The sequence below is a fragment of the Aotus nancymaae genome, unplaced genomic scaffold, assembly GCF_030222135.1.
Source record: "Aotus nancymaae isolate 86718 unplaced genomic scaffold, 86718_ANA_hifiasm-v0.15.2.pri h1tg000038l, whole genome shotgun sequence".
NCBI lineage: Eukaryota > Metazoa > Chordata > Mammalia > Primates > Aotidae > Aotus > Aotus nancymaae.
In genome coordinates, this window is record NW_026988452.1 from 4,380,044 (window position 1) to 4,399,457 (window position 19,414).

At 40.1% G+C, this 19,414-nt stretch overlaps 1 protein-coding gene across 5 annotated transcripts in view; it reads right to left on the reverse strand.

The window, feature by feature from the left end:
• Nucleotides 1-18,303, reverse strand: part of WDR48 (WD repeat domain 48) — a 44,290-nt gene extending 25,987 nt beyond the window's left edge. For 2 of the 5 annotated variants that reach the window (XM_012455642.2, XM_012455641.3), the window contains exons 1-6: nucleotides 18,240-18,303; nucleotides 6,146-6,286; nucleotides 3,487-3,565; nucleotides 2,722-2,804; nucleotides 2,477-2,606; nucleotides 412-500 (exon numbers count right to left, since the gene is read on the reverse strand). In XM_012455642.2, coding sequence (XP_012311065.1) covers nucleotides 412-500; nucleotides 2,477-2,606; nucleotides 2,722-2,804; nucleotides 3,487-3,565; nucleotides 6,146-6,286; nucleotides 18,240-18,287 — 570 coding nt within the window. In that variant the 5' untranslated portion in view covers nucleotides 18,288-18,303. The other 3 variants (XM_012455639.3, XM_021666593.2, XM_021666594.2) reach the window with 3 other exon arrangements.
• Between the last annotated feature and the right edge of the window lie 1,111 nt (nucleotides 18,304-19,414).

Consider the following 19,414-nt stretch of genomic DNA (forward strand, 5'->3'; position numbering starts at 1 on the left):
CCTGTAATTTCAGCACTCTGGGAGGCCAAGGCAAGTGAATTGCTTGCAGTAAGGAGCTGGAGTACCAGCCTGGGCAACATGACAAAACCCTTTCTCTCTCAAAAATATACAAAAATTAGCCAGTTGGGGCAAGGAGTGGCCTGATGCACATGGTGGCGTGAGCCTGTGGTTCCAGCTACTCAGAAGGTTGAGGTGTAAGGATTGCTAGAGCCTCGGAAGTCAAGGCTGCAGTGAGCCAGGATCATGCCACTGCACTCCAGCCTGGGTGACAGAATGAGACCCAGACTCTAAATAAATAAAAAGAAGCTAATCATAAAATACCCACTTAAAAAATAGGAGACAAGGTATGTGAAAAATTATATATATATATAATTATTTTTTTTAAAAAAAGAAGAAATAAGCTCCCCCTACCTTTTCAGTGGACCCTGACACAATGATTGTTCCCAGTTGATTCATAGCCAGGCTATAAATGGAATCTTTGTTCCCACTTAAAGAAGAAGCTATTGAGGATAAATGGAGCTAAATGTTAACAAGATCATGAGCTGCTTAGTAACTAGTCAGCAAAAATTACGTTTAATTATTCAATTTAGAAAATTTTATCTTTATAAATACTCTAAGGAAAAGAAATCTACCTATAATGGAGATAATTTTAAACAGTATTATTATCAAAATTTACATATTTTTTGGATTTGAATATATACAAATACTCAGTAAATAAACATCTGATAAATTGCAGTGCCACTGAAAAGCTATTCGCTTAAAGGACATATTTTAAAGCTACACATGTGCCATAATTATGAAAAAAAATGTTCAATTCACTATTTTTCAAACATAAATCAAACCAAAAATACTGTTTCATACACCAAGACAAAAAACAAGGTAATACTTGATTCTAAAAAGAAAACAGTACAATGGCACTCTCATGTATTGCTTGTGTGAAGATAAATCAGAACAACCTTTTGGGAAGGAATTCAGACAATATACAGCAAAAATCATGTTCATGTCCTCAGTATCACTGAAATGAAAAAAGTTGCATATGAAACTGTCTATATAGTATGATCCCAACTTTACAATAAACAAACATATTAAAAAGTTATGGGTAAATAAGTTAACACATGTAGTGTTTAGAAAAATGTCTACTTGTTGCAAGTACTCAATACATGTTAGCCATTATCAGTGTTATTTTTATAATCATGTTTAAAAAAAAAAAGCGTGTGATATCCTCTCTAAACAACTCTAAGCAAGATGTATCTATCATAGCAGAATCTGTAGCCACTAAGCCTGGGCCCTGACCTTGTGACAATCTGCTTTTTTTTTGCTTCGTTCCCTCCTGTTAGTGTCTCTTTGAGGCAGACCTTACAGCCAGAGAGTAAAAACCTAATGTTGTACCATGACAGCCCCTAAAAGGGACCAGCTGATGAATCAGAGATAATGTACAGGTGAAAAATCAAGAACAAGAAAAACAGAATGTTGAGACCTCCACATATTTCCTGGCAAACAAAGCAAAACAACATTCAAGAGATTATAAAAGCCAGTCTCCCAACTTGCCCTTCTTGGCACATACTAGGTTATATTAGTAAAACTGTATTATCTATGTCAATGTGAACACTCCACAGAGTCATCATAAAACAGACCTATAATGTAGGGATCCAGAGAGTGTAGGCCCATGTTTTCAACGTAGACTTTCCAGGTCAAGCCTAGCCCAAAATGTGCTCCTAACAGTCACGTCTGAAACCTGGCCTAGAGGGCTCTAGTTGGTTGGGCCAAGCATGAAGCTTGATTTCAAATCTAGACTTGTATGAGCCTGACTTGGTAGTCTGAGATCTCTTAGCTGATGAAGCATCCATGCTGTGAACATCTCTGAATTGCCTCTAAAAGCAACTCTACCCTTCTGACCCTTCTGGCCCTTCTGGCCCTTCTGGCCCTTCTGGAATTGGCTTGATTCCTCAGGGCTGCTCTACAAGGGCAGAAAATTGGACAAATTGGCACTGAAAACCTTTTCTTTCTTTCTCTTGGGTATTTTTCATTTTGGTCATTAACTCAAAAGCTCTTAATATATAGTAAAACTTTTAAAAGTCAGAAAATCGCCTACTTTGTCAGATAATCACCACCTCCTTCAATAATACCTGCTGCATGTATGGATTTGGATCAGGGATTGCTGTGGAAGATACAAAGTAGTAGTAAGACAGACTCCTCTGCCCTGCAAGGGCTTACATTTTAGCTAGGGAGCTAAGACATGCACATGTACAAAAAATAACCAGGTTACACCTGGAGAAGTTACCATTTTTAGACTGCAGTGAGGAACTAGCTCCTTCTTGTTCAATCATACTCTTGGGGGCTAGAACGCTGTAGGTAGAAGCACTCTCAAAATATGAATCACTGTCTCGATGCAAACCTATCAAAAATGTTTTATAAACCATTCTTTATTTATGTTAACTTGGATCACTTTCAAAGAAATTTTTTTTAAACACCTTACTTGTGACAGTGTTATTTGAGGCAGTCAATGCTGTTAGAGTATTCACATCCCAAAGGAATATTTGTCTGTCCAACCCAGCCGATGCTACTAATTCTTTATCCTTGGCATATGCTAAGGCCTTTACGTAATCCTGTAATAGAACAGAAACACTATGATCTATTCTGTAGATCAGTAATAAAATGAGCCACACAAAGTACTGAGTTCCCAATATTACACTAAAGACACTGAGAACTGTACTGTTTTACCTTATGTGTCCTTAATGTTGACATGCAAAATCCCTTATGTGCATTCCATACTTTTACTGTCGTGTCAGAAGAAGCAGATATTACTAGAAGAAGCAAAGAATTAACAAACTCCTTAGTAGTATGACTTACAACTTTGAAACTTATAACAATGTTATAATGTTAAACTTACAACAATGTATAACATTATTTCAAACTAACTTCTTCTCTCTCTCTCTCTCACACACACACACCTAAAAGCTCTTTCTAGAACCTACTGTATACTGCCTCAATTTTTAAAGTCTCAAGACACATGTTCAAAGAAAAAAATATATTTTTTTATAAAACCAGTGCAAATATTTTTAATGTTCCAGTTGAAGGCTCAACTAATTTGATTGAGAAAAATTCCTGCAACTCAGATTGCAAAACCAAGGCATGGATCTCACTAAAATGAGAACAAAAAGAGGTATTAATAAGGCTAAAAGAAGAATACATATAGTATGAGTCTATATACAGTTCAAATGAAGGCAAAACTACCCTTTGGTGTTCAGGAGACAGAAAAGCAGTTACCTTGGGATAAGGGGTAGTAACTGAAAGGGTAGTACAAGGAAGCTTCTAGTAATATTCTGTTTCTTGATATGCAGGTATTTCCTTTCTAAAATTGTGTTGAATTGCAGTCTCAGAGTGTGTGTACTTTTCCATATGTATATTATACTTCAATAAAAAAAAGTTTATATAAAAAATGAAAAATATATCAGAAGCCTGATAATAATCCAAATAAATACTCACATGTTTTCCCATTACAACAGAGTACGATGTCATTTACCCAGTCAGTATGGTGTTCCATAGATGCTATATATGGATCTTGCTGAAATTAAAAGAAAAGTCTTAAGAGATTACATTAGAGAATGAAATATACTACAAATGATAGATATGGTTAAATTCTTCAATTAATGTGAAACACTGCTCTAGGCATTAAAACTAACACCGGAATTCTGAGTAGAATCTCACCAAATAGGTGATGCCTCCAGATAACTGATGTAAACAGTTTCATTTCAGGACAGTTTTACTACTAATGAAAGCTTAGGTTTCCGGGATAAAATTTCATATTTTTGGCCTTGTGAAAATGAAGGCAACAAGCTCTGGACTAGGCACTGTGCGTGACATAAAACCCTTTAAAAGGGTTCACTAGAAAGGACAGGACTTGCAGAAATCTGTTGGTTGGAGGGATTTGAATGAGTGGTGGTGAAGGCTCAACAGCAGACAGCAGGGGGGCCTGGTCTGAATGCAGAGGGAGAGAAACACTTCTGCTTTCAGCTTCCTATTGTGTTCATCTTCTGAGTTAAATGTTTTCCTCATGGTATCTATAGTCCTTCAGAGATGAAATGGAACCCAATGGCTGAGAAAGGACGACCTGTGTCACCATTTCAACTAGGTAACTTGAGATACTACTCCTCTTACCTGGCTTAATAACCAGGAAAGGGCTTTTAAAGAACCGCGTTTAGTTACATTCTATACCTACAACAGGTAAGTTTGAGATACGTCATGGGCAAACAGAACAGCTCTGTACAAGTCTGTTTGACAAATGATGCTATTCAATTTTGACATAAAAAGAAGACCAGAAAAAAGATGTTTGGGACAGGGTAGGCAGATTTCCAGATTCTTCCAGGGTAGTTCTTGTGGGTGTTTCCCTTAATTTATTTGAAATACTGTGAATTCCCAGAAAGGAGACAGTCCAATTTGCATGTAAGTATCAAAAAGCATTTCAAAGCCCAACATAAATAGTTTCCTTACTTTTTATGCTTTTGACATTTGGCCACCATGGCTTCCATTGGCTAAAGAATTCAAAGCCTGCCAGACTGAAGTTCTAGGCAACTACATAAAGTAGTGGTTCTTTTTCTGAACTGAACATCAGACTTGTACAGCTTGCTAAAAAGACAAACTTTAAAAAATACAAGGTCTAGCACTAGGGTTTTCAAGTCGGGTTGGGTGCTAATTCCCTGTCACTTACTAGCCACGTAACCATGGGTTTCTTTCAGCCCATTTTCCCATCTATGAAAATGGATCCAGCCTGGCGTGGTGGCTCACACCTGTAATCCCAGCACTTGGGGAGGCTGAGGCATATAGATCACCTGAGGTCAGGAGTTTGAGACCAGCCTGACCAACATGGTGAAACCCAGTCTCTACTAAAACTACAAAAATTAGCCAGGCGTGGTGGCATGCCCCTGTAGTCCCAGCCACTTGGGAGGCTGAGGCAAAAGAATTGCTTGAACCTGGTAGGCAGAGGTTGCAGTGAGCTGAGATTGTGCTACTGCACTCCAGCCTGGGTCAAACAGCGAGACTCCATTTCAAAAAAAAAAAAAAGAAAAAGAGAAAGAAAATGGATCCTGATATATGCCTTGAGTGACAATGAAAATTAAAATCATGTCGGATATGAAAATGCAAAGAGCGTCTGGCACATAATTAGAAGATCAATAAATGTTCTTTTTTCTTCCTTGACTCTTCTATGTCATTCGCAAAATAGGTGTTCCAACAAAATACTAAAAGGACTCCTTCCCATTTGCCTGGGGATTTATCTTTATATACATTTAAATCCTGTTCCCTGCTTAAGAAAGGGAAACTTTTGAAGGGGTGCATGTTGTCTTCATATTTGTAACACCAATCTTTGATTGATTGATTGACTGACTGATTGATTTAGAGACGAGATCTCCCTCTGTTGCCCAAGGTGGAATGTAGTGGTATGATCATGGCTCACTGTAGCCTCAAACTCCCAGGCTCAAGTGATCCTCCCACCTCGGCCTTCCAAGTAGCTGGGACTACAGGTGTGTGCCACCATGCCTAGCTAGTTTAAATTTTTTTTTTTTGTAGAGACAGTGTATTGTCACGTTGCCCAGGCTGTCTCAAACTCCTGGACTCAAGGAATCCTTTCACCTTGGCCTCCCAAAGTGTTGGGATTACAGGCATGAGCCACTGCCCAGCCTAACCTTATATTATCTAATTAGGCCCTATGGGGTTTGTGGGGCCCTAATTACTTTTAAACGAAGAAAATAAAATAGTTTTTCAAGATTAATTATAAATGTAAAAGGACATTCAATCTTTTTTTAGTAGCGTTACCAAGAGGTTGTTGGGGAACATATTTAAAGCAGAAAAATTAACTGTTAAAAGTAATACCCTTACTGGCCAAATCACTTTGTTCCTTTGCGGAAGAGAACTCTAAAGGCAAACCTAGTTTATAGAGTCCTTGTTTTAGCTAAAACACTTCTGAAACTTTCCTAGGGATGTTTTTTCTCAGAGGCTTACAGAATTCTGGTTGCAATGTCTTTATAGAGTATGCCAAACAACTCAGTATTCAGAGAGATTAAATCTGAAACTGTGAAAGGTATCGTATTAGACAGTAAAAGCCATTTGTTCAAAATTTGCTGGGTACAGATTTTAATCCCTGCATTACCTTGTGCTGATTGACACTCCATATTCTTATAATAGAGTCTCGACCGGCTGTGAAAAGTCTATTTAGTGCTGGATCCAGCTGCAGGGCATTGACTCCGTTTCGGTTGTACTTCTCCACTTCATCTCGAATAACATAGGAAACCTGACAAATATGTCAACATATGCTTCTTATAAAGTTACAAGCCATGCAGTAATAAAATGTAGTCTATTAGTGGCCAATCTGAAACAGAAAAATCCCGTGTTTTCCAATATAAACTTTTTCAATCCAATAAAAATTTAATTTTAATTTTACTCCTAAAGACTAAAGGGCTGAAGAGAAGGATGATATCCATGATAGCCTAATCGAAGATCAGCAAGTCGCTGAACTACTGCAACTGCTTCCTAACTGTACTCCTCTCCCACTCTTTAATCCATTTTTTGCAAAGCAGCTAGAGTAATTATTTAAAAATGTATCTCAGTTCTGCTCAAAAACCTCCAGTTGCTGATTACTGGAATCATGATTGGATGTAAACTCCTTAACATGGTCTCAAGTGCCCTGTCTGTCTCTCTGGCCACTCATCTCTGCTCTAGTTTCTGATGCACATTGTGCCTCCAGACCATCACACACGCTGGTCCTCTATCTGGAAACTCTTCCTCCCACTTGTCTGGCTAACTCCTATCGCAGCCTTCAGGTTTCCATTTAAACAACACTTCCTTTAAAAGGCCTTCCCTGACTTGCCACGCAAAATGAGGTTTTGAGCTCCTATAACATACTAAACTTTTTCTACAAGGCATTTTTCCCTACTTTGTTACTGTTTCCTTAGGAAAATAGAGGATCAACCGAAAACAATTACAACTGAGGAAAAGTCAATAAGCTGGCTGGCAGCTGGAAGTAAAACTTTCTAGTGTAATGAAATAACCAGTTAAAAATATAATGGGATGGGAAAACAGAGAAGAACCTATTACAATAGCAACAATAATTAATAGCTAGAAGTACATTTCACAGGAACATATGTAACTGACAGGAAAAGACACACAAAAGGAAATCTTAATAAAGAAGACATGCCATATTGCAGAAAAGGAAGATTCAAAGTTGACAATTTTTACTAAGTCTGTAAATTTAACCCAGCTTTGGTTAGAATCCCATTAAAATTCTTTCTAAAAGTTGACAAAATAAATAGTACAAATTTTTTTGAATATCCAGACATTTAAAAAAATGAAGGTAACTAGGAAGATACTCTTCAAAGGTCTTAAAGGTACTATAAAGCTACCAGAATTACAATGGCGTACCACAATAGGAACAGATAAGAGGATCAATGGAATAAAACAAAATTTGGAAACATTTTCTATTATAAATTTTCTATTTTGATATAAACATAATGTTTTAAATTAATGAGGACACATTTAATAAATTATCTAAAGCACCTATAGTGATTCTATTAGGAACAATTATATCCTTTCTCCACATCTTAAACCAAAATCAATTTTCATATGAATTAAAGACTGAAATATAATAACCATAAAAATACTTTTTGTTTTCATTTTTTGAGAAAATCTTGCTCTGTCACCCAGGCCAGAGTGCAGTGGCATGATCTTGGTTTACTGCATCCTCTACCTTCCGGGTTCAAGCAATACTCGTGCCTCAGCCTCCCGAGTAGCTGAGATTACAGGTGTGTGCCACCATGGCCAGCTGATTTTTATATTTTTAGTAAAAATGGCGGTTTCACCATGTTTTCCAGACTGGTCTTGAACTCCTGGCCTCGAGTGATCCACCCGCCTCAGCCTCCCAAAGTGCTGGGATTACAGGCATGAGCCACTGCACCTGGCTGGCATAAAAATAATTTTTAAAAGACAGGTGAATATTTACATAGTTTCTTGGCAGAGAAAACTCTTCCAACATGCCAAGGAAGATGGTAATCTTTAAGAAGGAAAAGAGCAATGGTGATCTGGCCAAATACATGTCAAAACCTTTTCTATGTAAAATAACGTCCACAGCATTGTGGCATTCACAATAATGCACAAAAGTAGTAACAACTCAAATGTCCATCAACTGACAAAATAAACAAAATGTGGTGTGTATACTACACACACACACACACACACACACACCCCTCTCCATACAATGGAATATTATTCAGCCATAAAAGTGAAGTACTATACTGACACATGCTATAACATGGATGAACCTTGAAAATATGCCAAGTGAAAGAAGCCACATGTTTTACAAAAGGCCACATATTTTATGACTCCATTTATACATAATGTCTAGAATAGACAAATCCACATAGAAAGTAGATTAGTAATTGCCAGGGGATTGAAGGAGGGAAAAATGAAAAATGGGGAGTGATTGCTAATGAATATAGAGTAATTAAATATTCTGGAGTTAGGTGACCAATGCACAATTTTCTGAATGTACAAAAAAAATCACTGAATTGCACACTTTGAAAGGGTGCACTTTATGGTATGTGAATTTTATGACAATGTTATTATTTTCTTAACCTTCTCAATGTCAAAAAGTAACATGAGCAAGATGAAGAGAATAATGAAATAAATATGAAAGAAAGTTTACTCTTAACAAGATTCCTTATAAAATAAAAAAAAGTCAAATTTTCCAACAGAAAGACAAAGTTACAAAAAGGAACTTTTAAAAAAAGAAATAGCCAAAAATCACATAATCAAAAGCATAATTAATATGAGATGACTTTACCTATAATAGAATAATTTTTTAAAAATAACTGCCATTTTTGTTTCCCCTAAGGATAAATGAATACTTTTTGATAAAAGGTTTAAACTCTTTGAAATGTTCTTTAAAATTCAGTTTCCAGAAATTAATGCTTTAAAAGGGCCAGGGCTGCAGACACAAATAGTTACAAGGATGTTGTTTTAATCCAGTCTTTTGGATACAATCAACTGTAACCGAGATCTACTCAAACCAGCTTGGCTTTTTTATTTTGAAATTTTTATTTATTTATTTTTTTAAGACAGTTTCCCACTGTTGCCAGGCTGGAGTGCAGTGGCGCAATCTTGACTCACTGCAACCTCTGCCTCCTGGGTTCAAGCGATTCTCCTGTCTCAGCCTCTGGATTAGCTGGGACCAAAGCACCTGCCACCACACCTGACTAATTTTTTGTATTTTTAGTAGAGATAGGGTTTCACCACGGTAGCCAGGATGGTCTCGATCTCCTGACCTCATGATCCGCCCACCTTAGCCTCCCAAAGTGCTAGGGTTATAGGCGTGAGCCACCGCACCTGGTCCTATTTGTTTTTTAAAGGAGACGTCAACATAAGGGTATAAGGATATCTTAACAAGGCCCAAGGTCAGGAAATACAGTCGTCACTTATAAGAGGCATTTAAAAAATCAAATCATGACACTTCTCTGCTGAAACCTTCCAATGTTTTTTCACAAAATGTGAAGTCCAAACTCCTCAAATGCTTGGTTCTAACCCTATGTCCTCACGCGCATTCAAACTGACTGCCCCTAGCTTCTTTTATGACAGTCACTCCAAACTCCTTTCTGTTCCTCAAACACATCAAGCTCTTTCCCATTCCAGCACCTTCTCATTTACTGTTGCCAGATTCAAGAAGATTCCCCACCCCTCAGATCTCCATAGGAATATTCTTTCTCCAGTTTTCATCTTGTCTAGCTCACCCTTATTCTTCAGATCTTGGGAGAAAGGTCTCCTCGGAAAGTCCTTTCCTGATCTCATTCTCCTCAGCATTATAACCCTATTACTTACCCTACTTATTTAACAGTTCTTACCATATTCCATATTCATATTTTTTGGTGTATCTTCTTCATTAGAATAAATGCTCCGGGAAGTCATGGGACTTGTTGGCCTTGTTCCTTTCACCACTGTGCCCTCAGTATAGTGTCTGACATATAAAAGACATACATATCATTGCATGAATTGGCTTTCCAAAGCCACAGGAACCAAGCTAGCTTCAATGTCAACTTCAGTCTCTCTCAATCTCTCTCTCTGGGGTTCCAGGGCTTCTTAACCTAGCACACATTTCCTTTAACTGAGACCATGCAGCATATCTACATCTTGATATCCAGACTTCTCAGAGATTATCTGACTGGTTAAGGCAAGAGTGAAAGAATAACCTGAATGTCAGAATTCTCATTCTAGGTGGAAAGTAATTGCTGAGGAAACCAGTCTGGGCCAACCTCTTCAATGGTATTTCAAAAATGTGTGCTTTAAAACACAAAAGAAAAAAGTGCAAAAGAATTAGAAGCATCCTAGCTGGATAAATTCTGGCATGCACATCTGTAAAACAGAATACTATTCAATCACTTAAAATGTTGAGGTAGGCCAGGTGTGGTGGCTCATGCCTGTAATCTCTGTGCTTCAGGAGGCTGAGGTGGGAGGACTGCTTAAATGCCCAGGAGCTCGAGGCTGCAGTGAGCTATGATGGCAACACTGTACTTCAGCCTGGGTAACAGCATGAGATCCCGCCTCCAAAGAATAAGAAAAAGTTGATGGAGGTCTAGATTGATTAACATGGGAAGAAAGTCATGATATATTTTTAGTGAAATATGTGTGGTCCAACACAGCAATGTACAACAGCCATTATTATAAAAATGTTTCAAAATATTAAATATTTTAGAATAAATACACAAGTTTTAAAGAATATAGTGATAGGCCGGGCGCGGTGGCTCAAGCCTGTAATCCCAGCACTTTGGGAGGCCGAGGCGGGTGGATCACGAGGTCAAGAGATCGAGACCATCCTGGTCAACATGGTGAAACCCCGTTTCTACTAAAAATACAAAAAATTAGCTGGGCATGGTGGCGCATGCCTGTAATCCCAGCTACTCAGGAGGCTGAGGCAGGAGAATTGCCTGAACCCAGGAGGCGGAGGTTGCGGTGAGCCGAGATCGCGCCATTGCACTCCAGCCTGGGTAACAAGAGCGAGACTCCGTCTCAAAAAAAAAAAAAAAAAAAAAAAAAAGAATATAGTGATATAAAAATAACCAGGGTCCAGGTGCTCACGCTTGTAATTTCAGCATTTTGGGAGGCCGAGGCGGGTGGATCACGAGGTCAGGAGATTGAGACCATCCTAGCCAACACGGCGAAACCCCGTCTCTATTAAAAATACAAAAATTAACCGGGTGTGGTGGCACATGCCATAGTCCCAGCTACTGGAAATGTTGAGGCAGAATTGCTTGAACCCAGGAGACGGAGGTTGCAGTGAGCCCAGATCGCGCCACTGCACTCCAACCTGGTGATAAAGCGAGACAACGTCTCAAAATAAAAAAATTAAAAACAAATATCCAGCAGTTATTTCTGAATGATGGGATTACGGTGATTTTCCACCCATTCATGTCTTTCTTATGTGATCTGAATGTTTCACAAAGAACGTATATTATTTGGTTTTTAAAATTTGATCATTTGTTATCAAAGTAATTCTTGCCTGTATTTAGAAAATCAAATAGTAGTGACTATAATGAGAAACAGTCTCTCTACTCTCTGGATAAGACTCTCCATAGCTAGTCTTCATCCCTAAAGGTAACTAATTGCAACTCAGTTGTTGCTACTGGATAGTTAACGGCATTTCTCTAAATACTGCTTGTAACTTTTGGCTCATCCATTTTAGACCTTATCATTTACTCATGCTACTGTAAATTAGGATGTGGCTCTGAAACTACCCTCGATATCTCTTCCCTCTACTCTTGTTTTATATATATATCTACATATATCTCCGCATTTTTAATTGAATAATCAGTGCCATATTGTTGTGACTGTAAGGCTGTCTACTAAGTACTATATTATGAATACATTTCCTTCCTCAAAGAGCTTTTTGTTTTCCTTAGTTTTTTTTTTTTTTTTTTGAGACAGAGTCTCGCTCTTGTTACCCAGGCTGGAGTGCAATGGCGCGATCTCGGCTCACCGCAACCTCCGCCTCCTGGGTTCAGGCAATTCTCCTGCCTCAGCCTCCTGAGTAGCTGGGATTACAGGCACGCGCCACCGTGCCCAGCTAATTTTTTTGTATTAATAGAGATGGGGTTTCACAATGTTGACCAGGATGGTCTTGATCTCTCGACCTCGTGATCCACCCGCCTCGGCCTCCCAAAGGTTTTCCTTAGTTTTAATCTTTCATTCTTCAATGGTTTTCTCCACTTTAACTTCAATTTTCTTTAATTGCTGTGCCACAGAACTCACCCACACCCCTTCATTTTCTCAGAAGGCTTCCCCTTCCAAACCCTTCCTCTTCTCACTGCAATCTAGGCTGACTGCCCTCTAGGTCTGCTGGCACAGCTGTCACCTTTGGTGTTTTCCTTCACTGCTTTTCTGCGTTACAGCTATTGTTTCCTGACTTCCAATGCCTCCTCCTTTCTTTGTTCACTCCACAGTTTTGCTGAAGTACACCCCCAATACCTTAAGAAAGTAATATAAGAAAAGGCACATGGGAAGCAACTTGGTCCTTGCATGCCTGAAAAGGTCTTTCCTCCACATTTATACTTGATTTAGCAATTCTCTCAACTCTTGAAAGCACTGCTGTAAGTTCCTCTAGCATTCAGTGTTGCCACTGATCTCAATGCCATTCTGTTTCATTCAGCTTTGAAGGGATCCTATTTTCATTCTCTCCTCCACTCCCTTGTCACCTCCTTCCCCAAGCTTTTAAGATTTTCTCTTTTTCCTTGGTGTTGTGACATTTCTTGATTTGGTTTTTCTATCAATTTTGCTGCACATTTGGAAAGCCCTTTCAATCTAGAAATTTGTAGCATTTAAGCTCTGGGAAATTTTCTTGTATCCATTATTAATCATCATCTCTGTTTTCTTTGCTCTTTCTTGAACTGAAATGAGTCAGATACTGGAACTTTCAAACTGATCGCTCATCTCTTATGCATTCTGCATTATCTATCTTTGTCATTTCATTTATTTTTGTAACACTTCCTTTAAAATTTTATAACTCTGGAGGTTTTTTCAAAGCAAATTACAGTGTGATGGAAAAAAATCAAAGCAATATCTTCAATAAAGAAATGGCTAGACAAATTATGGTTCATCCATTCTATGTGGTCATTAAAGAATTAAATTATACACACTGATGTTTCAAGACATGTCACATTAAAAACTTGTTATGCATCCATTAAAGTACAGGGAAAAAATTAAAATGTCTGGCTATAGAAAAATAGAGGAAAACGGGATTTAATTCTTTCAATGAATATTGACTAGGCACCCACTTTTTGCCAGGCACTATTCTAAATGCTGAGGTTATGGCAGTGGGCACAAAAAGTCCTCTTGGAGCTGTCATTTAGTTGGGGAAAGAGCATAACTAGAAGTGACAGCAAATTAAGGGAAGTATTTTTTTTCCCCCAAGGTATAGGCAAGCTTTTTCAGGAAGAAGAGATGGGAGTAAAGGAAAGATAAAAGTAGAAGGTACTAGAGAGAGAAGCAATAACTGAGTGAACAAAGTCACGGGAGAACTTCATTTAGATAGTTAAGAGTATAAGCTAAGGCAGAGAAGGTCTGGATTCACAGCCAAATACCTTGATTCACTTTAAAAAATGGGAGGAGGGTAATACATGAGTTTTGCAAGGGAATGGGAAAGTCTTCAGTAGAAAATATGCACTTTAAAAGAGTCAATCAAAGGGACTCTAACAGGGAGAAAAATAATAGAGTAGCTCCCAGCAGCAAGTATCCAGTTAAGTTACACTGTAACATCTGCACCTGGCTCAGTAAGCATTGTTTAATTTCTCCAACAATTATCTGGGACCCCCAAACAAACAAACAAACAAAACAAACAATGAAGATAATCCACTGTACTTCATACGATCTGTCTCGGCCTTTCGAACTTAAATATTCCTAGAGTTATTGGTAGTGTGTCAGAGGGTAGACACAATCATGAGAAAAACATATCGTTCCTTGTTCATCATTTTATTTGAAAGTAATCACATTGGTCTTCTATTGCTGTCATAACAAATTACCACAAATTTAGTGGCTTTTAAATAATTTCATTTATTATTTCAATTCCGAAGGTTAGAAGTGCAAACGGCTTAAATGAGTCCCCTGCATGAGGTCTCACAAGGCCAAAACTGACAAGGGTCAGCAGAAAAGAGTCTGCTTTCAAACTCATTCAGGTTGCTGGTCAAATTCAGTTCCTTGCAGTTGTAGGCCCTAAGGTCCCTATTTTGTTTCCTTGCTGGCTGTCAGCCAAGGGCCCATCTTTGCTCCTAGAGGCTGCCTGCTTTCATTCTCATGCTTTCCAGTGGCCCTGTCCTGCAATAGAGAGTTGGGTCCTTCTTACAACTCAAATCTCTCTCTCACCACATCTCTCTGACTTCCGCCTCCAGCTAGAGAAAGTGTTCTGTTTTAAAGGACGCATATGATTAGAATGGGTCCACTGGGATAATCCCCTTATTTTTCAAGTCTGTAACCTCATTACATTTGCAAAATTCCATTTATCACGTAACATAACATATTTTCAAGGGATTAACATGTTACATTATCATGTAACATAACATATTTGCAAGGGATTAGGGCATAAACTTTTTGGGGAGAGCTCACTCTGCCTACCAGAGTAACTAAACCAGTCCAGCTTCTCCCCAAGCACTGTGAAGCAAGTGAAGGAAGAGTCCATAACAGGAGGAAAAATGGAGGCAGAGAGAGCCAATCAACAGATCAGGTTGTTGGAAAATCATAACACTCAGGGACTGCCAAAGAGTGAAAAGACCTGCTTTGATATCTTGGTTACCGGAGAAAAAGCTGCATCATATAACTGAACTCACATATTTGATTATGCTTCTGACAGTCACAAATCCATTCCTCTTCCCTCAAATCTCCAGTTTTCTTATAAGTTGAAGGTGGTAGGACATGGACTCATTTAAAATTGTATCTATAATTAATATGCAGTATGTTTGGACCCCTCTCCAATGATTTTTTAAAGTAATTATTATTTTATTATTTTGTTTTTGAGATGGCGTCTCACTCTGTTGCCCAGGCTGGAGTGCAGTGGTACAGTCTCGGCTCACTGCAAACTCCACCTCCTGGGTTCAAGCGATTCTCCTGCCTCAGCCCCCTGAGTAGTTGGGATTACAGGCACACGCCACCACGCCAGCTAATTTTTGTATTCTTAGTAGAGACAGGAGTTCAACATGTTGGCGAGGCTGGTCTCAAACTCCTGACCTCAAGGGATCTGCCCACCTCAGCCTCCCAAAGTGCTGGGATTACAGGCATGAGCCACCACGCCCGGCCTCCACTAATTATTTAGCAGTATTTTAAGTCTCAAGGGTTTGTCTTGGTCTACAACTTGACAAGGAACTGTCTCTTGGTCTGAGACACAGTCAGGACAAAGTATATTTACTCCAAGTACTCATATATGCTTTTTCCAAAATAAGTTTTCTTTTTGATTTGTAAGAGTAAATAATGTGGTAAAAAGTTCAAAAATACAAAGGTGTGTATATTTCAAACTAAAAGATATCCCATGTCCTGTCTTATCTATAATCATACAATCTATTCCCAAAGAGATAATCACTGCTATTACCCTTTCAGACTTTTAAAATGCATTTCCCTTTGTGGAAATGGGACCATGCCATGTTGACTTGCTTTTTTGACTCACTCTCTCTGAGGTCTCCCTGGAAGACGAGCAGATCCAGCACCATACTTATTGTAAAGCCTGCAGAACTGTGAGCCAATTATGCCTCTTTTCTTTATAAATTACCCAGTCTGAGGTATTTCTTTATAGCAATTCAAGAATGGCTTCACACAACACCCTTGCATAAGCAGGATAGATATATGCATATGCAATTTTGTAGAATATATTTTTAGATAAGGAATTCTGGGCCAAAGGGGATGTTTATTTATAAATTTGACAAAGCAAGACACAAAACAGTGAATACTATGGCTCCATTTATAGCAAAAAAAAAAAAAAAAAAAAAATCACATTAAGTCAGGTACACAAACAGGAAGAGGTACAGAACAGTGGTTCTCAATCAGATGCAGTTTCACCCTTGAGGGAACATCTGAAAATGTCTGGAGACATTTTTAGTTGTCACAACTGGGGAGATGCTACTACATCTAGTTGGTAGAACCAAGGGATGATCCTAAACAACTTGAGATGCATAGGACAGCTCCCTCCTTCAGACACAACGAAAAACTATCCAGACTAAAATGTCAAGAATGCTCAGGTTGATAAACTCTGGTCTAAGATTAAAACATGACATTGCCCACAGTAGCTTTCTTGGAAGCATGGAGGGCAACTCCAAGTATAAAAGTAATTTAAACTTTTGTTTGTTGGGTGTTCACAATGAACATGCACTAGTTTAAAAAACACTCACAGACAATGATGTTTCAGATGAAATCAATCCCTGTGGCTTCTCAGGCTGCTTCTATACCTTGGGGACAAATTCCAAACGCTCCCTGAATCTTCTCATCAGCAGTTTAATCTTAGACTGCCCTTTCAAAAATTCTTCATAGGAAATAATTTCAAGTCAGTTCACCAATCTGATTGCTACCTATGAAGAACAAGGTCCTAAGTGCAGAACACTAAACTCTAATTTTGTACTCTGACCACTGAAAGGCAGACTTACCTATCACCTGCCTCATTCTGTGTGCACTGGCTCACATTCGGCCTATTAAAACACGGTTTTTCCAAACCTGCTGCAGTTAATTTACATTCTCCCCAGTCCATACTAGTACAATTGCCTTGTAAGTCTTTTTAAAATATATATACTTTATTGCACGTATTTTGGGAGTGGGCAGGCCTAGGAAGGAGGAAGCAGGGAAAACACTGCAGTAATAGGACTTTTAAGTCTTAAAGCAATAAACTGACAGGCCTGATTAACTACCCTTACTCCCCTAAGGAGTATATCACCATAGAGTCTATCATACAATCAGATTACAATTTTGAGTTATATTTCAGTCCCTAGGAGGCATTCTCGCTACCTGCCCTGGATGCTGGTGATACTTAAATTCCATCACTAATGCACTGAAAACCTCACCTAACAGGGTGAGTTTAGACTCTTACTAATTTCACTCAATTCAACAAACATCTAGTGAGTGCTTAAGACACTGTACTGATCAATGCAATGAATAAAACCAAGATGTGAACTACTCAGAAGACTTTATGGCCTACCACTTTCTGCTGGGATTACCTACCTTACTGAAGGACCCCTTTATCTGACTACCTTTATCTGACACTTGATTTCAATCTGCAGAACTCCAAATAATGCTGTTTTATTAAAAAAAAAAAAAAAAAAAAAGCCTAGGTGTTACTTATTCCTACACGGGGCGGGGGGGGGGGGGGGGGGGAAGGGGGGGCAATCTAAGTGCCAAACTGCCACTACTACATACAATACACCTGCAGGAAAACACCTGTAATAGGGCTTCTATTCCCTGAATCACTGAAAACATTAAGTGGCAATAACTCTCCAGCGTACCCCCAAACAAAAGTGAATTCACAAAGGCATAAGGCACAAGGCACACGCGATAGGATTAGACAACTTTTTACCACATATACAATAAATTATACAAACAATAAAGATTCAGCGATGCACACTGAAGATGAAGAAATGGTGAAGAAGAACTTAAATTCCAAAACAATTAAAATTATAATTTCCCCACGCACATTCTCATGTCATTCCCACCTACCCAGGGGACAACTCCAACAAAAGCGAGGGCTGGGGGCTCCCAGGTGCGGAATCCACTGCAGAAACCCCGCAGGGCCGTTGGCGCTCCGCCACTTCGCCACGCCCCCGCACAGGCCACTCACTCCTCCAACGCCCACCCCCCGGGAAACCCCTGGAGGCCTCTGCTCGGACGCAGCGAGGGCAGAGCGCTTCAGAGAAAGGGAGGGGAAGGGGAAGGCAGGTGGGCGGGGAACAAGCCTATCCCGACTCCGCAAGTCTATTCCCACAGAAGAGCGGCGACCAGCAATATTGGGCTCAGATTGCCACCCGCGAGGGTCCCGGGCCTGGCCCCCTAGAGCCAAGTAGGCCGACCCCCGCCCCTTCCTCAAGCCGTTAGCGCCGCGGCCCCACCCCTCGCGGCCGGCCGCGCCCCGCCCCGTTCGCCCCATACCGCTACCCCAGCCAGCCGCGGCCCCGGGCACCTGCTAGGTGGAGTGGGCCCGGAGCTGCCTGCCGCGTCCGGAAGGCCGAGGAATCAGGCTTCCATACCTGCACTTTCCTCCGCCCAGCCGTGTTCTGCCGGTGATGGGCCGCCATCTTGCATGTTGACACTCCGACGTCACTTCCGGAGGTGGCTCAGACCGGGCGGATGTCCTGCCCCTTTCCCTTTGGCCAAGGGTTCGTGGCGGGGCTGAAGGAGTAGACCGGCCGAGTGTTTCCTAGGTGCTTGCTGTTTGTTGCTCTATGGCCGGCGTGTGGTGAGGTAGATGCACCCAAAAACAAAACCGTCGTGCAAACAATGCTGATGGGGAGAGAGCCACTTTTCAGGGCTGAGGGAGCAAATCCGAATCCAGTTCTGTGTGGCCCTAGACCCTGGCCTGTGCTGTTTTCCGAGTGCTCCCCCAGAGGCCCAAGCGAAGCGAAAGCGCTGAAAGAATTAACAGCGCTAGACGTGGCGCTGCACAAGCCCCCTGACCTTTCCTAGGCAGGCAGGGGAACCAACTGATTTACCATTAAGTACCTAAAAATGCGGAAATTGTATCTTGGCCTCAAAGAGGGAGAAATAGAAGCCGTTGCAAAAGAGATGGGCTCCATCTTCAGGAGGAGCAAAGAATCCATTTAAATTAAAAGATTAAAAGCTGCAGTCATAAAAAAGAACATGATCATGTCCTTTAGGACATGATGGAGTTGGAGGCTATTATCCTTAAGCAAACTAACACAGGAACAGAAAACCAAATACCGCATGTTCTCACTTATAAGTTGTAGCTAAATGATGAGAACATATGGACACAAAGAGGGGAACGACACACACTGGGGCCTTTCGGAGGGTGGAGGGTGGGAGGAGGGCGAGGATCAGGAATAATAGCTATTGGGTACTAGGCTTAATACTTGGGTGACGAAATAGTCTGTACGACAAACCCCCATGACACAAGTTTACCTATATAATAAACCTGCACTTGTACCCTTGAACTTAAAAGTTCAAAAAGAAAATGTTACAGGAAGGTGAAAAGGGTAACACCAGCTAAAATCGTTCCCAGAGGCAACTCAGTTCCAAACCCTGAACTGAAAACCCAGGTCTGGTGTAAATCATCTCTTTTTTTTTTGAGACGGAGTTTCGCTCATGTTACCAGGCTGGAGTGCAATGGCGCGATCTCGGCTCACCGCAACCTCCGCCTTCTGGGTTCAGGCAATTCTCCTGCCTCAGCCTCCCGAGTAGCTGGGAT